The sequence below is a fragment of the Triplophysa dalaica genome, chromosome 8 (assembly GCF_015846415.1).
Source record: "Triplophysa dalaica isolate WHDGS20190420 chromosome 8, ASM1584641v1, whole genome shotgun sequence".
In the NCBI taxonomy this organism is placed as follows: domain Eukaryota; kingdom Metazoa; phylum Chordata; class Actinopteri; order Cypriniformes; family Nemacheilidae; genus Triplophysa; species Triplophysa dalaica.
The window spans coordinates 3,479,516-3,500,703 of record NC_079549.1 but is presented as its reverse complement, the minus strand read 5'-3'; the positions used below and the strand labels follow the sequence as shown (position 1 = coordinate 3,500,703).

Below are 21,188 nucleotides of genomic sequence, written 5' to 3'. Positions count from 1 at the left end.
CACACACACACACACACACACACACACACATACACACACACACACACATTAATAAAACAAATACACAGCTGCCTGCCTCATCTGCAAAAGAAAACAGAACCGGGATCATTTCCTGATCAAAGCTTCTGTGTTTTTTTTTTTACATTGAAACTTAAAACTACCTACTTATGTTTGGTCTGCGCTAAATATATTGAAATTATCTTATTGCAGTGATTGAGACAATTGAGTGATTTGAATCCCTTTAAAATGTATAGTTTTTGGTTGATGTGAAACTTTTGTTAGTTATATAGCTTATAGTTTTTAAATGTATTTTAATTTAGGTTGATTTTACAAACTTAAAACCTTATTGCATCACATTAAGCAAGTTTTTGCGTATCACCATTTTCTTCAATATTGTGAAGCCCCATTTCATTTAGTTGAACTAGATTCAAATTGGGCAAATTATAGGAAAGTATATCATGTGCAATTGAATCATCTTAAATAGTGAAAGCAATAAACCATAAATGCTTAAGCAGAGAAAATATTTACTCTAGATAAAATGAAAGCTAAAATATACCCCCGGGTATATTAAAAATGTTCATTACTGTAACCATTCACATACATGATTTGCTAAAAATGCCATTATGCCCAAGCAAAAATGTATTAATTATAAATAATAAAGCATTAATGCATTATATCTTTTAAATTTTTTGACATTTTTTAAATGCAGAAAAAAACCTGTTTCTGTAATGAGAATGAAAAAAATTGTGTACACAGCGTAACAAGAGAATAGTATGATTTTAAGTAGAGAAATATAAAGTAATCTGACCTGTAAACCGTTTGAGCGGTACTGGCAGATGTTTCTTAAAATACAATCAAACTTAATGTGTGTGTGTGTGTAAACAGCCCTTTTAAAATGTTACAGATAATGAGAATATCAGTCATTGACACTTATTTCTTCCACTATCTCTCTTTTTTTCAGAATGTTTTGATTTTAAATTGCAACATAAAATGCACTCAGACAAACCAGGATGTGTTACTGTAATTTACTGAATACTGTAATTTGAGCAAAAACAATCAATAAAATACATTTACATTTATGCATTTGGCATTGTATAAAACATTTGTTTCTGACTATATGCAATCCCCTGGGGTTGAACCCATGACCTTGGCTTTGCTAGTGCCATGCTCTGACCCCACATTCAGTACATAATTCATTCCTATGCTAAACATTATGCTTTGTGCAAGGTAGAGAACTCAATTTAGTTTATGATGATCATTTTTGTGTGTTTGATTTAAAACCTCACTGCCATGATGTTTCAGTGGTTTTGTGAGAATGACCCACCCGGTGTTTTTTACGGATTCATTCAGATTTCATCTAACTATTTCACAACAGCATGTTAACACCTCTGCGGTATTAGGTCAGCATGTGGATATAATCGCCGCCCGCTCTGATGCTTCATGACAGCTCCATCTCCCTTCGTGGTCCCAGCGACCTGCAGCCGCGTACTGCCACTCAGCATTGTCCGCATGCTGCACTCTGCTTCATTCTCTCTTCCTCCTGGCATCATCTCTTGCTCAACTGTTAATCATGTGCAAAGGGGAAGTGTATCGGCTTTCCTCTGCACGGACGGAGGGATGCAGACCGCCAAAGGAGAGCACATTGATAATCGCTCTTTTGTTTCTCGTGCCATCAGTATGAAGGAGACATAACAAGCTCATAACATTAGGCTTCCTGCAGTAGAGAGCCCAGCCCTGAATTTGAATTGCAAATTCTTGATTTTCCTCACCGGGTGCTCTGTAAGTGCATCGGATCGCGAATCTGTGTACCTTCTCTGTTCGTAGGTGAATGGGACAGATTTGTCGTCTCCTTATTTGGACTTATTTGGATTTAGTTGCGTTTATCCTATTTCAAAGTGCGAGCACATATCGCTGGACACCAGTATACAAACCATTTTGGGGAAGTTGATAGACGGCCAGTCTTTGCAAGTACAACCAGCGCAGTTGTCTGGTTGCGAACAGCTGCAAAACAGACATGAAAACGGATGCGTGTGTGTATCGAGTATTTTAACCCCATTCTCTGTGAGTATAAATAGGCTAACCCATTGACCCACACGCACCTCTTACAGTTGACATTATATATAGTGAAGCAGCGTTGATTTCACTCAATGGCTTTATTTCTGGATGTATGTATCTTATGGTAACAATTACCTTTTATGATGGTTTTTACAGCCTATAATATGGTTGACCTTGTATGGGATTCGTCTATATTTTTAAACATACTTTGAGGTGTCGAATACAGACTGTGCCTTGACTCCATAGGGATGAGGTGCCCTGCCCTCAGTAATTGTATAGTAACATATGTCAGGGAAAAAGTAAGTGTAATATTGTGGTTTTATCATAGTTGTTTTGTTAGTCGAGTTGTCGCAGGTTTATTTTCATCTTCATTTAGGCTCTTCATACCATTAGGATGTGTGTTTCTCACACACAGGGGTGCAATGATGTTGTTGAGCGCTATACTTGAATACTTTTCTGTTTTTCTCAAGTCACTCTGGATAAGTGTCTGCTGAATGTAAATGTAGTTGTGTTTTATGTGCTTAATCTCTACTTCACTTAAAAGCAGAAACTAGCCCATTTAGTTCGATCAAATCATCTGGCGTCTCATCTGATGTCTGAAACGTGTAATCTGGGAGATTTGTGCAGAAACCCAAATGATAAAATGTAATAATCATTTGTTCAATTTACTAGAAACTTAGTTCCATTAGTGCTTTTATCTTGGTTCAAGTAGCATGCTTGCATTATGTGAATTGAATCTAGACTGAAACATTTTAAAGTGCACACATTTAAACAAAATCACAGAATGTTTAGAAGGAAAACTTCCATTGACTCTGTGGTTTAGAACTTGTGTTGAGTTTATTGTTGTTGGTGTTGCTGCATTGTTCATTTATTTTGATGTTTCTCCTGCACCTCTGATGGTTTTTTATTATTCATTTTGATCTAAATAATTGACCAGTGCAAATTGAATTAATGAGTCTTTTCTGTCCCACAGGTTGATTGAGGAGCCTTTCCATTGAGGAATCAGCTTGGCACTGCCACAGAACCAAAGGTAAGTTTCATCCAGCACTAAAAGCTTCTGTAGCTTCCTATAATTTCTTAAAGGAGTCATCCTTTCAACCATGTTTCTTCTGCAGAACACAAAAGAAGATATTTTGAAAAATGTTGGTAACCGAAAACCGCTGGTCCCTATTGACTTCTATTGGACACAAAACCATTGCAAGTCAACGGGGACCAACTTTTTTCGTCATCTTTCTGTTAGGCCCGATTCACATTCGTTATTTTAAGTATAGACGTGTGGCAGGCGTGCACAAACAAGTGGTGCGCACATTTTTCTAGGCGCGTCAGCATTGATATGGAAAACGTTTAACTTTTCGGAGTGGAACGTGCGCAACTCAAGTCATTTAAAGAGAGAAAGTTGTGCGGCTAGCATTTTCCGCGTGGTTTAAGACGCGAAATGTGAATTGGGCCTCAAATCATATAGGTATGGAATGACAAGACGGTGTGTAAATAAAAAAACAAAATTTTCATTTTTCAAGGTGAGCTATTCTTTAAACTTGTTTGGTAAAATACTTTCTATCTAAGCCTGACCTATATGGACAGCTAAACTGAAAAGAGCTGGATTGTGCTGTATAAACACTGCTGTGCTTGTTTGCACAACCCAACTGGCCTGAAAAAGCAACATTGGCTTTACCAATGGCGTGAGTTTGGGGCGGGACTACTTGTTTTTTAAACAAGTTTAAATGAAAAGAATACTCGTGAAGCCTGTTTGAAAACGCTACTTATTTTTGCAGGTTCAATTTGGTTTTCCTAGAGGCACAGAAATAACACGCTTAATCTTTACATTTTCTTTTAACATCGACAGTAGAATTATAATGATAAACCTGCGAAGCTGTGATCTCATGTCACGTGTATAATTGCATTTTTTTCTCTGAACATTCCCTCTGAATATTTCCATGGACACATGATGAGTGTTTTGAGAAGAACATGATTGGGGACAGACACAAGCATTACAAGTTTGCAGAATCTCGAATAACACAGGGTTATGCATTGAATCCTCCCGTTTGCTCACCAGAGAGTCTGGCTTCATTGGTAATTCCATTTAAAAGTGAAAGCATGTGGTTCTGTATAGAAACAGTGGGCCCAGGCTGCTCTCCTATAGGACTCTGATGTACCTGAATTACATCCCTGCTAGTCGTCTGCCCTGTTATCATGTCTGTGACCTGCCGACTGGAATACATTCCGCCGCACGCATCCATGCGGCCGCGCTATCATAAACCCTTTCAGCCCCTCCTTTCCTCCCTCGTTCCTTTGTACACGCTTCCAGCCTCTCCGTTTCCCGGTCTTGCAGTGAATTGCTGTGGTGTGGTCATCTCCTCAGAGTCTCCTGCTTTAGCTCTGTGTTAATGAGAGGGGACACTTGAGGAGCATGCCGGGTCCCTAGGGCCCCACCGTAGCACGAGCAGAGGCTTTACAATCTCATGTTTACTAGAACAATAATAACATAAGTGTCGTTTTCCTCATCAGAGGGGTGGAGTTAAGGGAGACCACCTGTCTGATGCTCAAGATGTTATGGAAAGCACCCAGTGCCGCCTTGGTGAAATTAGCAGTTGTAATGTAAAATAATATTTTAATGGTATTATTTGTTTTCTTTGTAATTATGGGATTCAGTCATTTGGAGAGGATGAAATGAACATGTCAGTAGCCTTGAAGAAAGCGGAGATGTTTCAGCTCACTAGATGCCCCAGAAGCAGATTTTTCACTCGGTGGAGGTGTTGGGTATTTAATTGTTATGGTTTAGATGGAAATAGAATATGAAAGTATGAGCTGCTCACGGGCGGCTGTGGTTCTTTTTGGCCCACTTCATGCTGTTTTTGGCATCTGGAGCTACTTTTGAGATTTGTTAGCTAATGCTGACATGATCCAGAATCATGCATCATTCTATGTCCATCGCAGATGCCTTCGGTTACCTGCCACTTTCCACGGATACAATTTATTTGTAGGTTTTACTGCATTGTAATACATATATTATAGTGATTCAAATTTAATTATAAGTGGGATTGTTAGGGGGGATGGTGGTTTTACAGAGGGGTTGCTTTTTTTGTAACAAGGGGATGCCATCTCCTCGCTTCCCCCCCTCAAATCCAGCCCCGATTACAGATATTGCAATGCTAATGTATTTGGGAAGATTTCCAATAATACAATTTATTCTGTATAGTGAATTCTATTATTATGTAAATATAAAAAAACTATATATGACATATCTAGATATTTGACTATGTAATTGTATTGCATAAAGCTTTTAGCTCTTTTTTATACCCTCCCTCTCTATGGACCAACTCGATCACAGCCCCCAACTAATCTGTAAATCATGATCCGCGATCTCCTTTTCAATAGCCAGTTGGTCTGGTGACCTCTAAAGTGGCTTTCTGGATAGGGTGTGATTACCAGTTTTCACTCTATTCATGTACAAACAAGGATCTTTGTTTTTGCAGGAAAGAATGGCCTTTGCCTGCTGAATAATCTGTTTCAAATCTATTTCCTGAAGTGGTGTTGACCTTAGCTGATTTATTATACTGAATTCGGTTTCGCCTTGACCTTTCAGAGGCATACAAAATGACTATTTCACTGTATTCTAAGTGATAAGAAAAGAGCAAACGCGAACAGGAAGTGATGAAGTGATGTCAGGGCACCCACAGGAAAGTGTTCAATGGAAAATTGCGTCTTTCATCTACCCATTCAATAGTATCTCTTGTCTTCCTTGTGTTACCACCTTAATATTGCTCATTTTTTCCATTTATACAAGTATATAAGGCACAAAGAAATACAGCTGGGTGAAGGTCCCATGACGAAAAACGCAACGTCGTTTTTGAACCCCTCCGTTTTCCTCATCCATGCTACAACGTGAAAACAGCGTTTTTAAATGTATCTGCTCTCAAATGCGTTTTCGTTTACAAAAACGCCTTCTCAATGCGTACGAAAGGCATTAGTGTGGACACGGCATCAGTTAGAATTAATGCTGAACTATTGTTTACAGCCGTTTCATGTTGTGCTTTTGTACAATCATTTATGAAAAGCCACACCTTTTATTTTGCCACAGTGTTGTTTTGGTATAATAAATTTTTTTTCTCTCCCTGACCCAAACATCTAATCCAATCCAACTGTGATCTACATCTTTTTATCTTTACAAAGTTGGTTAAAGGCGTGTGTATTCCTGCCATTCCGGCCCATGTTTAAGGTCTGTAGGTTCTGAGAGAGCAGAATAAGGCAACAGTATTGATTTGTCGTACGGCACATCATCTCTTTGTGGATGAACACAGGCCCCTGCCCCCCTCGGAGTGTCTGTGGGGGCTCAGCTGGACCGTCCTATACCGGAATCGCTGTCTATAATTACATTCACCATCCACCAAGTCATCCTCTCGAGTCATTAAATGTAATGGTCGCATATCACCAGAAGTGCCTCTGATCTGTGTCTCTACTGTCACTAGTGGGGGTGAATCGGGGCTTTTCATTTCCCTAAGTGCCTGGGGCAGATAGTGTCGCCCCCTTTTATCCCAGTGAGGCTTTAACCCTTAACGTCCAGCAGATATATTTTAAACCTGTCGTGTAGCTGTGACATTAGAAACACTTGGCTGTTTTGCCACGCCACATTTTCACCTATTTTTGTTGGGCAGTCAGGTGAAGATTTATTAATTTTTTTGTTTGATTTGTACGACCCCTTTGAATCAGGCGAAAGCCTGTTACTGTGGAGCGGGGACTGATAATTAGGCCATCTGTGCTGGTAAATACGTCTGGGGAATCGTCTGCCGTTGAATGAAGACACGCCCTTCTGGGCTTCTGGGTATACTGTACAGGAACAAGAATGAACATCTAGATTTGAGTGTAGGCCAGTTGAACGTTACGCTCAAGTTTACATTTGCTTTAGAGGTGTTTGTTTTTCTCTTATAATGATTCTCTTTTCTTTGCGTTGCAAGTGTTTACTGTACTGTAGTTGTGCATGAAAGATGGTATTAGTGATGCTTTTTAGTCTGCTGGATGTTAAGATCTATTGAATCTTTTTCCTCTTTTCAACCCTATGCTGTGCCGCTAATGGAAATTGATCATGTGATTGACAAGAGACAAATGGTTGAAATACTTGGCCAGGCTTTGGTTCCAGTGTTAAATTTGGTCACAGAGAAGCAGCTGTTCTGGGTCTTCAGTTTAAAGGGTTCCCGCATTTCAGCATGTTTTTCAGGATTGATGTGGATAGGGAGATTTTTTTTTTTTAAGTTTAGTTTTGGGTAATGAATATTAATCAGAGGAAGATTGACCATTGGGTCTGTGACCAGTCCCAGTTGTACAAAATGGTTAGAAAAACATTTGGAGAGCTGCAACGCAAGAATATGTTGTGTTTATTTAGTGAAATAGTCATTGTGAGCAAACAACAGTTGGAGCTCAAAATTTGAACTTTCAGTGAAAGTTCAGGGGCAGCAATGTAGTATACTCTAAAATGTATAGGTCCTTAAACTATGTACATAGACCATTTTTACATTTACATTTATGCATTTGGCAGACGCTTTTATCCAAACATTGTGTTATTCTATACATTTATACATAGGTATTTGCAATCCCCTGGGATCGAACCCACAACCTTGCAGAGATACTAAATAGAGACAAGATAACGAGAGGAGATTGCGCAGGGACGAAGAAGGGCAGGTGACAAGACTTAACACTAATGGGAAATCAGACGGAGAAACAAGGGGGCGGAGCTAAACGAAAAACAGGAGGACACGCGGCGAATTATCAAAACATACCGCCACGTGTCTCCACATAAAACAACACACAAGACATGGTACTGTAACTACCCTGTCCCAAGGTACGAAATCCAAGAACAGAAAGGACAGGATCGTCACACTATTGTAGAAAAAAAATTGCTATGGTCAAGTAAATGGGGACCATTTTTGGGTGAACTATTCCTATAAAGTCGGCATGAAACAGAAGTAACGATCATATTCTTTTCGTTAGTTAAACGATTTCATATGAGAAAATTTAGGGCCGGTCTTGTTTTTCTGCTTTGAGAACTGATTTTATTGTTGGAAGATGGGCATTGTTAAGAAAATGGAGGCAGATTTAAATGCGAGTTTGCAGCCAGTCGAGGAGGATTATTTCCCTCCGGACTCACCATTGGCACCCTCCCATAAAGAAAGCTTCAGCTTCACTCCATTCCTTAGGGATTTCTCAATTCTTATTTGTGCATCCTCGTTTCCATTCCTCGGTTTCCCTCGGAGGAATTAAAACAAGTGAAATGGCATATCCTCGCTCTCTCTGGCATCACTTCAGAGGGTCGCCAATTAATGATTGTAATACAGTTCAAAGTAGGGAAGGAGGGAGGCGGGAACCGGCGACCGTTAAACAAACTTTAATCAAAATAAACAAACAATAGCACTGAAGTAAAAGGCCCGCAGCCACCTCACGGTCGACTGCCGCCTCCAAGAACATAAATACAAACGTAACACACCAGAGTGCACCAGGAGATTCGGTTTGGTGCTCACATTGCATATAGTGTGACGAATTATATTTACCTATTAAAAATAAAAGTTAAAGAGTAGTTACTTTTTAATGAACAATAAACAAAATAATAAAGTGGGATAATACTATATTTATATTATATTAACCAGCTACCTGGCGCAGCCCTTTTTTAGCCTACACACGAGATACAAGTAGTTTTAGCAGCATTCAGTTCTAATGCAAATCTTATCCATATTACATTTAGTCGGTCTAAAACAGTGGTGTGAAAAGTTTGGATTAGAAAAATCATTTTAAAATCTCTTTTCCTCTTATGTGCATTTATGACTCATGCATGTCTTTCTCGCCTGCCTGACAGCAACAAATTAATGACCTGTATCCCTGCATTTGAAGACAATGAAAACAGCCACTTTTTATTTTCTTATAGTATTTTGTTTCAAATGACCGGACTTTTTTTGTTTTCATCTTTTACTGCAGTATAAACCAGTTGTGCAAGGTCCCACCTACCCAAACAAACCAGCTTCAAGACATTTCTGCCCACAAAATATCTTTGATGTATTGAGGCAAATGTTTAATGAGTGGTGAGATGCTGTTAAGTGCTTTGCTTGTACATTTGCGACATTGAACCGTCATCTCCCCTGAGCCTCGCAAAAACGTTAGATCAGAGAGTGTGTTGATGATTCTTTGTATTATTTTGGGGAAATAAAAAAATTAAAACGACCATGACAGACAAAATACACAATGGGAGAAGTTTCATCTCTCAGGATGACTGAAAATTTGTGTTTCTACTTAGCAAAATAACTGGCATCAGGTTGGGAAAGATTGACGATAGTTTTGCAATGAGAATGATGAGGAAGGAACTGAACAGATTGCCGGATTTCACGTCCTTCAATTCAGGAAGAAAACACTGACATTGATTTTATGTGTAACACATAAGCGCTGTCTTCAGCAAAATTTGGCCTGCAGCTTGTTAAGATCTAAAGTCAAAGTCCTGGACCAAATTAGTTGACAGATGGTGTTCTCTCATTGTGAATTCCAGGTTCCTTCTACATACAATTCACAGTGTAAAGATATTTAAGACTAGTTTGGGAGAATAAGTGTTAGATTTGTGCATAATCTTTTTGGTTAAATCCACGGTTTTCCTCGTAATGTCTTGCGTTTTTCTCCAGTCAGATGTTAGCAGTACAGTTGTGTTGGTGGACTTCTTTACTGTAAGTAATAAACATAACAGATTTCTGTGGTTCTGCTGAGATGTTATTTGACAAAACAATAATCCAGAATATTCCCTGAAAAAAAGATTTATTCCCGAGAATAAAGTGCCTATGTTAAATCATGATTCATACACTGAATTGAATATGGCATCAAAGATATCTTGTGATTTGCCACGTAACGTTGAGTTTCTCGGTGCATTCATTAAAGGGGTCATATGACACAGATGATACGAATATTTTCGTTTGTTTTAGATGTAATTCATTGTATAAACACGATTTAAGGTTCAAAAAGCTTTATTTTCCACATACCGTGCATGTTTGCGTCTCCTCTTCGCTCCGCCTCTCTGAAACGAGCAGATTTTCAAACAAAGCTCATCGCTCTGAAAAGCGAGGTGTGCTATGATTGGCCAGTTACCCAGTGCGTAGTGATTGGTTGAATACTGCAAGCGTGTGACGCCTGTTACCATATTTGGAACATCAGGTTCAGAAACAATTGTACTGACAGGTACGCCCACATTACTTGTGTAAATATTTGGGCGGTCTTAGTCAAATCATATCCCGAACTGATGTATAATCGCGGGGGTGTGGTTACAGAAGGCGTTTCAGGCAGGACTGGGTGAGCAATCACTTTTAGATAGAATGCATCGTTTGTTTCCGACACTTTAATTTTACGTGTCTAATACATGCATGTGCAACTATAACACACCAAAGACACAGAAAAACACATATTCGCGCCATATGACCCCTTTATACCACTTCCCCTAGTTGTTATAGCCATAAATAATCACATAAAGCTAGTTTGTTCTAGTACCATAACACAGTATTTCCAAAAAACCCTTTGAACGGCATTCCTGGATTTTGCTTTCAATTTGCGCAGTGTACTTCTCGCCGGTCAAAAGGAAACATTTACTGGAAAAGTATAGTCGAATGACAGATGTGTGACGGGTGGAGCCCTGCCTGGTGTGAGACGGGCTGCGTGTTCAGAAAGGTCACGGAGAGACTGACTGCTGTTTGTAGACAGGGTTGGTACAGCACATTATGTTGCACTTGGACAGGCCCAGTGAAACACCACAATTACATATCGTGGTTATGTAATGACATGAATGTGAATTCGGAACAGGGACTAGTTTTATATACCTCATCTGTTTCACTACAGCTTTATTCCAGTGATATTTTGGTGAACGTCCAAGCATACAAAATGTGAGAATCTCCTTAAATTGTTATTCTCTTCTTATAAATCAAGTAGAATGTATTTATAAGCAGAATATTCCCTGCAAAAATATAGTAGAGTGGGACTTGAATTTATCCACTGTGATTTGATTGGATTATAAAAAAATACTAGAATGACTGTTTTTGGTGGAATGTAAAGGACTACACTCACTTTTGAGTTTATTTTACCAGATTTGAAGCCTCAAAGGACGTTCATCCTCAGGAGCATCTTGACGCATCTCAATTTCTTTTTTATTCTATTATTCCTCTAATATTCGTTGCATAAACGGCAATGCTTATATTATGCAATCTGCACTATTTTAGACTATAACTTGCAAAAGACATTGAACAAAACTGTTTGGCTATTGGTTAACATTTAACAAGTTAACCAACATGACTGTATCAATAGCCCGCATGGCCAGTTAAAAGCAGAAAGGGGTTTTACAGTACAATATAGAATACACTGCAAATTTTTTTGGCGAAATATAATTTTTTTTATGTTGTAGATGAGGTGTTACATTAAACACTTGCTTTATAGCACTATGATTAAATAAGTCAGATTGCAAACTTTAAGACAATTTTTTTCTGCTTACAACATCCATTTGGAAAAATGTATATAGTGTACAATGAATTTTATGTACTTTTTCTTTCCAGTTTTTGGACTTTTTCTTTGGCGATATTAAAGCAATGCAAAAATATGAAAAGTGCTATAAAAATACATTTGAATTGAACACACATGGTTCATGGACGGTGCATGTTATGGATACGTTGCTCGGAGCTGATCTCATACATTGGAATGTGCAATTTGGTACATCAAGTCATCGTATGTAAATATACGGTCATGCTGCGAAAAAATCTAATGGAAATAACCATCCAGGCCTCGTGGAGTAAATGGAAAAGTAATCAAGTCCTATTTGTCAGACCTGTCCAAGAGGACACATTCCATCCCTTATTCTCGGCCTGCAGATGTCTTAAACATTTCCACCACACTTCCTCAGACACTGTATTTTTTGTTATGATTTTCTCTGGCTGGCTTTATATTTTCAGTCCGTTTCTCCCAAACACAACGTGGCTGTCTGTCACATGCAGATTTTGAATTTTTTTGCCTATCTCGGAGATAAATTGTCGTTTTAATAGCTCTTAAGGATCTCAGTGCCGTAGCTCTGGGATCAGTCGGAATCGCTCTGTGATCGCTACCATATGTGAGGACTGTGCCAGAAACAGTGGCATTGGCCGAGCACCAGCATTGCTGAACCTTAAACGTCTGTTGTATGCGGTCGAGTACAACCTGCTCTGACTTGAATTGGATTATTATGTTGGATCGTAGCATCTGTTGAGCAACAAACTAACTCAAACATTACCAGGGCACTGTGTACTTTGTGCACGTTGCTTCAGAGCTCAAATCGGTTTGTGCCGTGAGCTCCTGTAAACTTTCTTGTGTTAACTGAAGAGAATATTTCAAGAGGAATTGAATGATTCTGGTTCCTGTTAGTCTACAAATGCTTGCAATTGCTTTGTCATAAAAGGGGTACTTGCTGGATTGCAATGTTTATTTAGTGAAGTCATCCTTGATAGCCGATAATGACATTTGCATTGCATAGCAAACATATTATTTTTCTGTGAGAACCCCAAAATCTCTGAAGATTTGATTTGCTATTTTGGGTTATTTGATTTGAGATGCAGATGTGTCTGTTGTGTATATATATAAACACACACACACATGCAAACACTGGCTGGAAGTTGCACTGGGGAGGTCCTTTAGATCAGTGTTTTTTCGTTGTTAGGCCCCCTTCATATAGAGTGCATTGCTTTGCGGCCCCCCAAATAAAGACTTATAATCTTAAACTTAAAACATATTCAGTTATACAATGCTGGAACATCAATTCTTTTTTTTGGTGGTCTTATTTTTCTGATGTCTGATTGCATAAAATCTATGATAAATGTCTGCATTTCATAAATGCCACAAGATCTGTGGGCCCCTGGATCCATCTTGGGGGCCCCCCATGGAGCCATGGCCCACTGCTTTAGATACAATATAATAAACATTTAATGCAATTTTGCAGCAGCTGGGGCACCCGAAAATTAGGAGAGCCTTTAATTTGACAGCATTTTTTGTTTACAGCATTTTAAAAATACATGAAAAATCTTTTGAATAAAATAGTAAAATTCTGTAAAACTACACTTTTTTTTTTAAATAGATAGTTTCTCCTATTCTGTCTCAATTCTCATTGGCTGGTCATTTTTGGTTTTGTTGTGAAAGTTTTTGAAGTGGGTACTCTGGCGGTTTAATCTTCGCTGTACCCTGGACTTCAGTCTAAACATTGCACTGGTAATGTTTATGTTGACTCTATCGAAGGCCTTCTTCAGCCAACTCTTTCTTTGGGGAGGATCTCAATTAAATTGCAACGAAGAAGGGAGACAAATAGAGAGGTATGCTGGGTGGAAAAAGGTATAGCTGCTCCTTTTGTGTGTACATTTTCCAATAACTCATCAACCATTTTACTCATTTTCAGGCTATTTTTGTGTGTGGTTTTTTTGCACGAGAAAGAGAAGAACGTGTTGTGTTTGTGTGTTTCCATGCTCCCTCGCTCACATCTGGAATACTGAGCTGAGAGTTGGACTCTCTTGTTGATACGTTTTCATTTTTTCCTACGATGGCCGAGGCCAGCTCGTCCTCAGCACGGCCACAGTTGTTTTTCTCTTTGAGATGAAGGGAGAGTGAACTTGAGAAGAAATCTGGATTTCATTCTAAACCGTTTCTTCCTGCCTCACATTCATCTCAGCTGGAATCGGCCTTGTGCGAGGAGCTTTACTGCGGTCGTGTCCATAGTCACCCTTCCCTGAAGATGACAGCTGTGATGCCATCCCAGTCGTGGGAAAAGTGTCTTTAAAGCTTCTCACTGGACTAGTGTGGTTTGAGGAGCATTTACATTGATGGTACACAAAGAAGGTAGATGCTGCTTAATCAACCAGTTCTCTTTATAGGGCCGTTGATCGTAGCCTTACTCTTCTTTAGAGAAGCACCTAGCCAAATTCTCCATAAAGGGATATTTCAAATTTCTTTCATTTGCTGACCTTTATGTCAAACCTGTATGACTGAATATCTTCTGCAGAACACAAATGATGAGAAGAATGTTGGTAACCAAACAACATTGACTTCCTTTATTTGAGTTTTAATAACGTTCGCATCAATGCTAAACTGCTTAGCTTATGCCATATGTTCATAGTTTCTTCCAAGATTGAAACTTTATGTGTCTGTGTAGTTGGATTTATTGTTCTGATAATGGAATTGTGGGAAATGCCTCCAAACGTGATTGAGAATACCATATTATCTGCTTGTCGGTGTATAACCATTTAATATAACCATCTTTTGTGGCTTCCTGAGTTCAGAACTGTCGATGTTAGCGGTCATTGACGTGCTCATAGGTGATGAGCGTTGGAGATGCATTGTTTCCTGAAGACCAGCTTGGGTCTGTGGTTTGTGTTAGTGTGACTGCGATCCCATAACAGTCACACATTCTGGTCCTGCCATGTGTTGTGAAGGATTTACAGGGGTCACAACCTCACTTCAAAGCTTGCCTTCCATTTTTAACAGATTGCAGACTCATCCTGAACTTAATTTCTGATGGACCCACAAATCCCGCATATCCACTTTAAATTGCATCATTGTGCTTTTTCTGTTGAGTTTGAAAATGGCATCAATTGATGCTAAAGCAAATTTAACACTCTCCGTTTAACAGACATCTGGGATCCGTGAACCGATCGTGGGGCAATTCGAGTCGGTTCCCTCAGACACACATTGCTGACTCAGACCTCTGACCCTGAGATCAAAGATTATGGTTTTATGGTATGAGGTCATGCAGGGAGAAGCACAATTCACACAGTTGTTCTCCATTTGGAGACTGTGTGAAGTTGGCGTCATGGGAAAAATGGATCATTCGGGGATACAGGCGTATCTCGATATGTCTGATTGTGGAACACAATGTTGTAACTGTGAGATCACCGCATTGGTCTGCTGAGTGGTCAGACGATTTTCTGCCATGCTTTGGTGTCAGACTGCATGAGTGAGTAAAAACGCTGGTATTTCTACCGCATGTTACGACACATCATTGGGAGAATCCATTAAAAGATCAGTACATGATCCTAAAAATTTAGTCATTATGTATTTTCCATCATGTTCCAAACCCATATTGCTACTGTGGAACACACAACATGCTATCATTGTATTTTTATTCATGATTATACAGTGAATAGGAGTGGCGTCAATTCTTTAAAGTCTTCAGGATTTGGCTCACATTGTCAAATTCACATTTGGATCACTTTTGGAGAATAACATACCTCTCTGAGCCCGAACCATTAACAAATGCCATCTTTGGGTGGAGATGTGTGGCGGTTCTCGATTGCGATGTTATTTTCTGACCTAGGATCAGATAAGGGCCATGCATTACATAATCTCAAATGCCATTAAATGGAATGAATCATCTCTTTTGATTAACTGCATTTGGGAGTGCGTGTTTGTTGTGAAATCGCGGTAGTTTGGTGTGGTTCTAATCTTAGGAGATGTCTTACACAACATGCCGCGAGGGGGATGAAGAATCATGACATTCGCACACTTCCTGTTCAAATTAGACTGTCCTCCTACACATGCAGCCGCGGCGTGCTTGGATTGAATGTTTTTCCGCTCATGGTTCTGATATGTTATCAGTAGAAATGTAAATGACTTCTGTCAGACTGCGTTTATTGTAACTGCCTGATCTTTTTCCACTCTCGAAATGTCAACATAGTGCTGGCTGAGCTAAATAAGTATGAAGTATCATTATTCAATCAGCAGCAATTGTTTGTGTCAAAACATTGTCTGCAAAGCTGCATTGCAACAATGCTAAATTGTAAAAATCACTATTAGCATTGTTGTAGCTTTACAGATTTTTTTAAACACAAACAGTAACTGCTGATTGAATAATGATACTTCATACTTATTTAGCTCAACCAGCACTATTTTGACATTTCGAGAGTGGAAAAAGAATTTAAATTTTTTTCCTTCTAGTTGCAAACATTCTTTCAAGCCAAAGATAAATTTTTACAGGTTTGGAACAATTCACCCAAAGGTGTAATTCACCCAAAAATTTTGTCATCATACACTCACCCTCAGTTAGGTTCAAGCCTGTATAAGTTCCATTGTTCAGATCAAAAAAGTATATTTGGAAGGGTGTTTGTTCTGGACTACTACAGTAGAAAACTATAATCCTAACTACTGTGGTTGTCAAAGGTTACCCAGAATTGTTTGGTTTCCTACATTCTTCCAAATATTTTCATTTGTGTTTAACTAAACAAAGACATTTTACAGGTTCGGAACAACTTCAGGGTGAGGAATTGACAGAATTCAAAGTTTTGGGTGAACTATCCCTTTGAGGCAATTTTTTCTATTTATTTTAAATGCAGAACACATTAGCGACTGAGTAGCAACACCCTGGCAACCACTTCATCGATGTGGCTGTCTAAACATAGCCGATATTAGGTTGCCACTCACATATTCTTTACAAAATGTGACATTAATAAACAACGAAGTGCAATTATTCCTGAATTAGGAGTGGTCCATTGACAGACAACACACTCGGCAAAATCAAACAAATTTTGACTCTGTGAGAGCATTGCGTTGTCGCTAGAACACGTGTTGCTGTTATTAATAAGTAGAAACACCGCTGGCTCTAATGTGTAGGAGGCAACAGGCCTGCCTGCTTTACTCCATCACGGTAAAGTGCTTACTGTGTTTGGAATGTGCAAGGCAGTGATGTGAAACAGATGGTTCCTCCGCAGGCTTGACGCTGCACGTGGCGGCCGTGACTCCAGACTGGATCTGCATAAAGGAAGCGTCAGCCAAGCAATCCCGTCCAGGAACTATCAGACACGAGTAGCGCGGCGACACGTGCAAAGTTCCGATCGCAGACCTTTCGTCGATGATGTCGTTGTCACATGTATACATGCACACGCTCTTTCCTCCACACCCTTGCCGGTACAGTCTGTCAGCGGGGACCTTTCCGGGCACGTCTGCATCATGAGCAGAGCGGCCCACGCCCCGGGCCTGCCAGGCCTGGCCCAAATCACAGGGCTGCTCACCGCATGAAGCTAATTGTAGCACAGCACTCCGAAAGTCTTCTCTTTAATTCTCGCCCTGGTTTCACTTACTCTCTCTCCTCAGATAAAACAAACAGTTGCTGATATAGCTGTAACGCCTCGGCTTCTCTGAGGAATCTGAGTCCTGATACCATGTTTTCAGACTTACCGTGGTGGCACCATTTGTAACAGTTTGGAAAAAGCTTAGCATATTATGAAATGAGAACTGCTACATCACTTGGGCGGTCACGGAGAGCATGTTATGTAGTTGCCGTTCAGCGTTCTTCATCTCTGCCGGTGTGGGGAAGAGATTTGTGGTGGTCCCAGGTCTCTCCGTTATTTCGAATGATTCTGCCAGCTGTTCTGATGAACGACTAAACTCGGAACATCTGGCCCGCACTTGTCATTTATTTCTGCTTCCTGTTGTTGGACTTGTAGAGCATGCCATCATGATTCTCGGGGAGTGCATGGACTGATCTATTCTATACCTTAAATGCACTGCAAATTGCTTTGGTAAAAGCTTCTGGCTAATGCGTAAACAAATTTACATGTTTGCTGTTTGGTCGGCGCCAGTAGCCTGGTGGGCTACACGCCGACGTGTTGTGCAACAGCGCTTGAGGCAACCCGATTTCTGGTCCCAGCTTGTGGTCATTTCCTGTCCTTTCGCCATTTTCCAAATTAAGTCTTGTTAAATAAATATATAAACGAATGTTTAATAAATCTTTGAAGATGTACATGCAAAATGAAATCTCATTTATATACATGAAAATAATGCCTCCATATTTTACGTGACCTACGTAATGACATTTAATCGTGGGTCTTAATTGTTAAATACATTTTCTTTCTATAACATGGTTGATATTTGCTGGAGATTGTGGCCTGGCACAGCTTGTCCAGAAGGTGACGTTTCAGTCCAAAGTACATTGCAAGAATTGTTATAATCTAAGAGGATTAGTTTAATTCAGGACTACATAGTGTTGTTATACTCCTGCTAGTTTTGTTCATGGAGGCTAGTATCCAAACATTCTCTCTGGTCTTAATCTGCTTTACATTTACATTACACTTATTTAGGTGATTAGAGTCTGGAGGCCGTCGATTGGCTGCGCGTTATAACAGCGAATCATTCGTGTTTATGTTAACTGTACCAAAACCATTTACAACCATTTCCAGACCATCTGATACATACACTGATAATAAGACACTGATATGTCTACATCTGTATAACACACTCACACACACACTCCTGCTCTGTGTTTTAGTTGACTCTTGATCTTTCATGCTCTCATAGATAATTTCTATAAACATAATGCCTGTGTTATTACATGAACACTCCATAATTTACAGTGTGACAACAGTGGCTCCCTGTCATACTATATTATCAGGGTGTGTGTGTGTGTGTGTTTATTACATGGCCACCAGAGGGCAGTGTGTGATTTATTTGGCATGTGCATGATGATGAAATGTGAGGGAGAAGTGAAAAAGTATGGCTTGTGCAGTAGAGGCAAAATATTCTGTTTAAATGTCTTGCTGTCATAAACATCATTTGTGACCAGTGGTTTATTTACTGAACAACATGTGTATGGGTCAATGACGTATAACAACCACTAATAATGGGGTGTTACCAAATATATCAATAATTGCATTCAATTGAAAAAAAAATGAAATGTGTATCTCCGATACAGCATGCTTAAGTGAATAGATTTTTACAAGGATCTATAGCATTTGTTTGTGATTGTCAGGAAAAAAAGTTTAATTAAGTTTATTTAAAGGGGTCATATGGCGCAAATACGTGTTTTTCTGTGTCTTAGGTGGGTTATAATTGCATGTTTTAGACACTTAAAATTGTAAAAATTAAAGTGTCGAAAAACGATGAATTCTATCTAAAAGCAACTGCTCACCCAGACCTGCTTAATAAAGCCTCTTGTAACCACACCCCCACAAATCTACGTCAGTTCGCAGTATGATTTGACCAAGATTGCGCAAATGTATACGCAAGTAAGGTTGGGCGTGCCAGTCAGTACAATTGCTTTGGAACCTCATGTTACATTTCTGTCACACGCTTGCAGTATTCGACCAATCACTACACACTGGTTAACTGGCCAATCATAGCACCCCTCGCTTTTCGGAGCAAATTGTTAGGTGGCTATTCTAAACTGGCTCCAAATAACAATATAGTAAGCCACGCTCAAAATGTGATTGTAGACGAGTATTATTCACAATTTTCTCGGAAACGTAATTGTCAACTTGAATTTCTCATGATCGGTTCTGCTCTTTCTGGATGTGTTTCAGATGGAGCAGTTTTCAGATGATGAACTGGATCATGCTGCAGAGGAGGACAGCGATAAAGAGGACCAGGACCTGGATAAAATGTTTGGAGCATGGCTTGGAGAGCTAGACAAACTAACAAAGGTGGGACTGAAACATCTCCTGTAATAATTATCCTGTAATATTGTTCACCCCTCATTTTTGCAAAGCGTGACATCAAAACCCGTTTTATATCGTCTTATTACTACCGTAAACCATAATTTTCTTGTGCTGTTGAAATAAACCACACGTAACACCCATTTAAAAATCTTTTTAACAAAGATGAATTCAAACATACTATTCTAGTGTATTGTAGGGGCTTTTATTGATGCATAACAAGGTGTTTTAATAAAAAATTACATCTGTGAGAGATACATGAGACTTTGTGTATACAGTGTTTTCACTCTTTGTTTTAATGTGTCTATCTTGTCTTTAGAGTCTGGATGATGGGAGACCAGAGAAGATGCAGAAGGCCCCCCTCAGACAAGAGTCAAACATGGCCAACATGGCTTACCGCTTCTCAGTTTATAACATCAACGGTGAGGTCACATTATATACGCCACATTCCATCATATCGTGTTATTATTTGAATTTCATAATGTGTTCATGAGCCAGACATTCATTCTGAAACAATTATGACTTAATCGTTGGAAATACATTCCATATTGTCTCGTCATCACAAGATCAGCAGTCTGTCCTTCAGTGTTCCCCCACCCTTCAAATTACTTCATAAAAAAGATCTTGATATTTCATCTGGACCTGCTTATGAGGGGGCTATACATTGATGTCATCTTTAAGTTAGTCAGGATAATGGGGAGAGACATATTGCCAAATAATCTGCCTTCATTGGGGGATAAACATGTGAATATAATCATGATCTCATGAGTGGGTGTACAGGATATTTCCTAATCATTGACCTTGAGGTGGGCTGTATAATAATATATTTTATAATATGTTTTATATAAGGGGACATTCTAAAATAATCATCAATTGGCTATTCATCCTCATTAGATAAAAAGTCATTATAAAGATTGATTGTTTATGTACGTTATGTAAAATTCTGTCGTCTTACAGAGGCTCTGAACCAGGGTGACTCTGTAGATCTGGACGCTCTGATGGCAGACCTCTGCTCCATCGAGCAGGAGCTCAGCACCATCGGTAAACCCAGCGGCTCCTCCCGCCTCGGCATTGCCGGGGACGCCAAAATCCGTCAGAAGCCGCCGGCCGGCCGCAGTCATAGCACCAAGCACACGGGCGGCAGCAGCAGCGGAGGGGCGAGCAGTAGCGGAGGCAGCACCAGCAGCAGCACCCGTGCATCGCCCGCATCCACGGTCAGAGTGGGCACCCCCAGCAGCAGACCCCCGCTGGCATCCAACTTCTCTCTAGATGACATCACGGCCCAGCTGGAGAAAGCATCTCAGAGCATGGACGAAGCAGCCAGACAGAGCACCACCTCTTTAAGCTCTACAGCCTCCGCTCCGTACTCTACCTCCACCGTGAAGCGGCCGGCTTCACACCATCATCGCAGGACGGGGTCCGTGGGTACGGTCACCGAGCATGATGTGCGGTCCTTTGTCCATTCTTCTCGCTCTAGCATTAACTCCGCCTCTGCGTCCAGCATGGACTCGCTGGACATAGACAAACCCAAGTCTGATCAGGACGGGGTACGAGACGGCCAGGAACAGCCGAGTTCAGAGGTAAACGATGCTTAACGGCACAGTGCTGCTTCAAGAGTTCATTTCAGAATTGTTTGATACTTAATCTGCTTCTTCTTGTCACTTCTCATCTTTATGCAGATTTGTGTGTGTTTAAAGT

General features: G+C 39.9%; 1 protein-coding gene across 4 annotated transcripts in view; it reads left to right on the top strand.

Annotated features, from left to right (window-relative positions):
• Positions 1 to 21,188, top strand: part of raph1a (Ras association (RalGDS/AF-6) and pleckstrin homology domains 1a) — a 59,844-nt gene that overhangs the window by 14,092 nt on the left and 24,564 nt on the right. For 2 of the 4 annotated variants that reach the window (XM_056754985.1, XM_056754982.1), the window contains exons 2-5: positions 3,029 to 3,085; positions 19,359 to 19,478; positions 19,810 to 19,912; positions 20,448 to 21,070. In XM_056754985.1, coding sequence (XP_056610963.1) covers positions 19,359 to 19,478; positions 19,810 to 19,912; positions 20,448 to 21,070 — 846 coding nt within the window. In that variant the 5' untranslated portion in view covers positions 3,029 to 3,085. Of the gene's footprint in view, positions 1 to 3,028; positions 3,086 to 13,383; positions 13,408 to 13,471; positions 13,909 to 19,358; positions 19,479 to 19,809; positions 19,913 to 20,447; positions 21,071 to 21,188 lie in introns of those variants that run through there. The other 2 variants (XM_056754984.1, XM_056754983.1) reach the window with 2 other exon arrangements.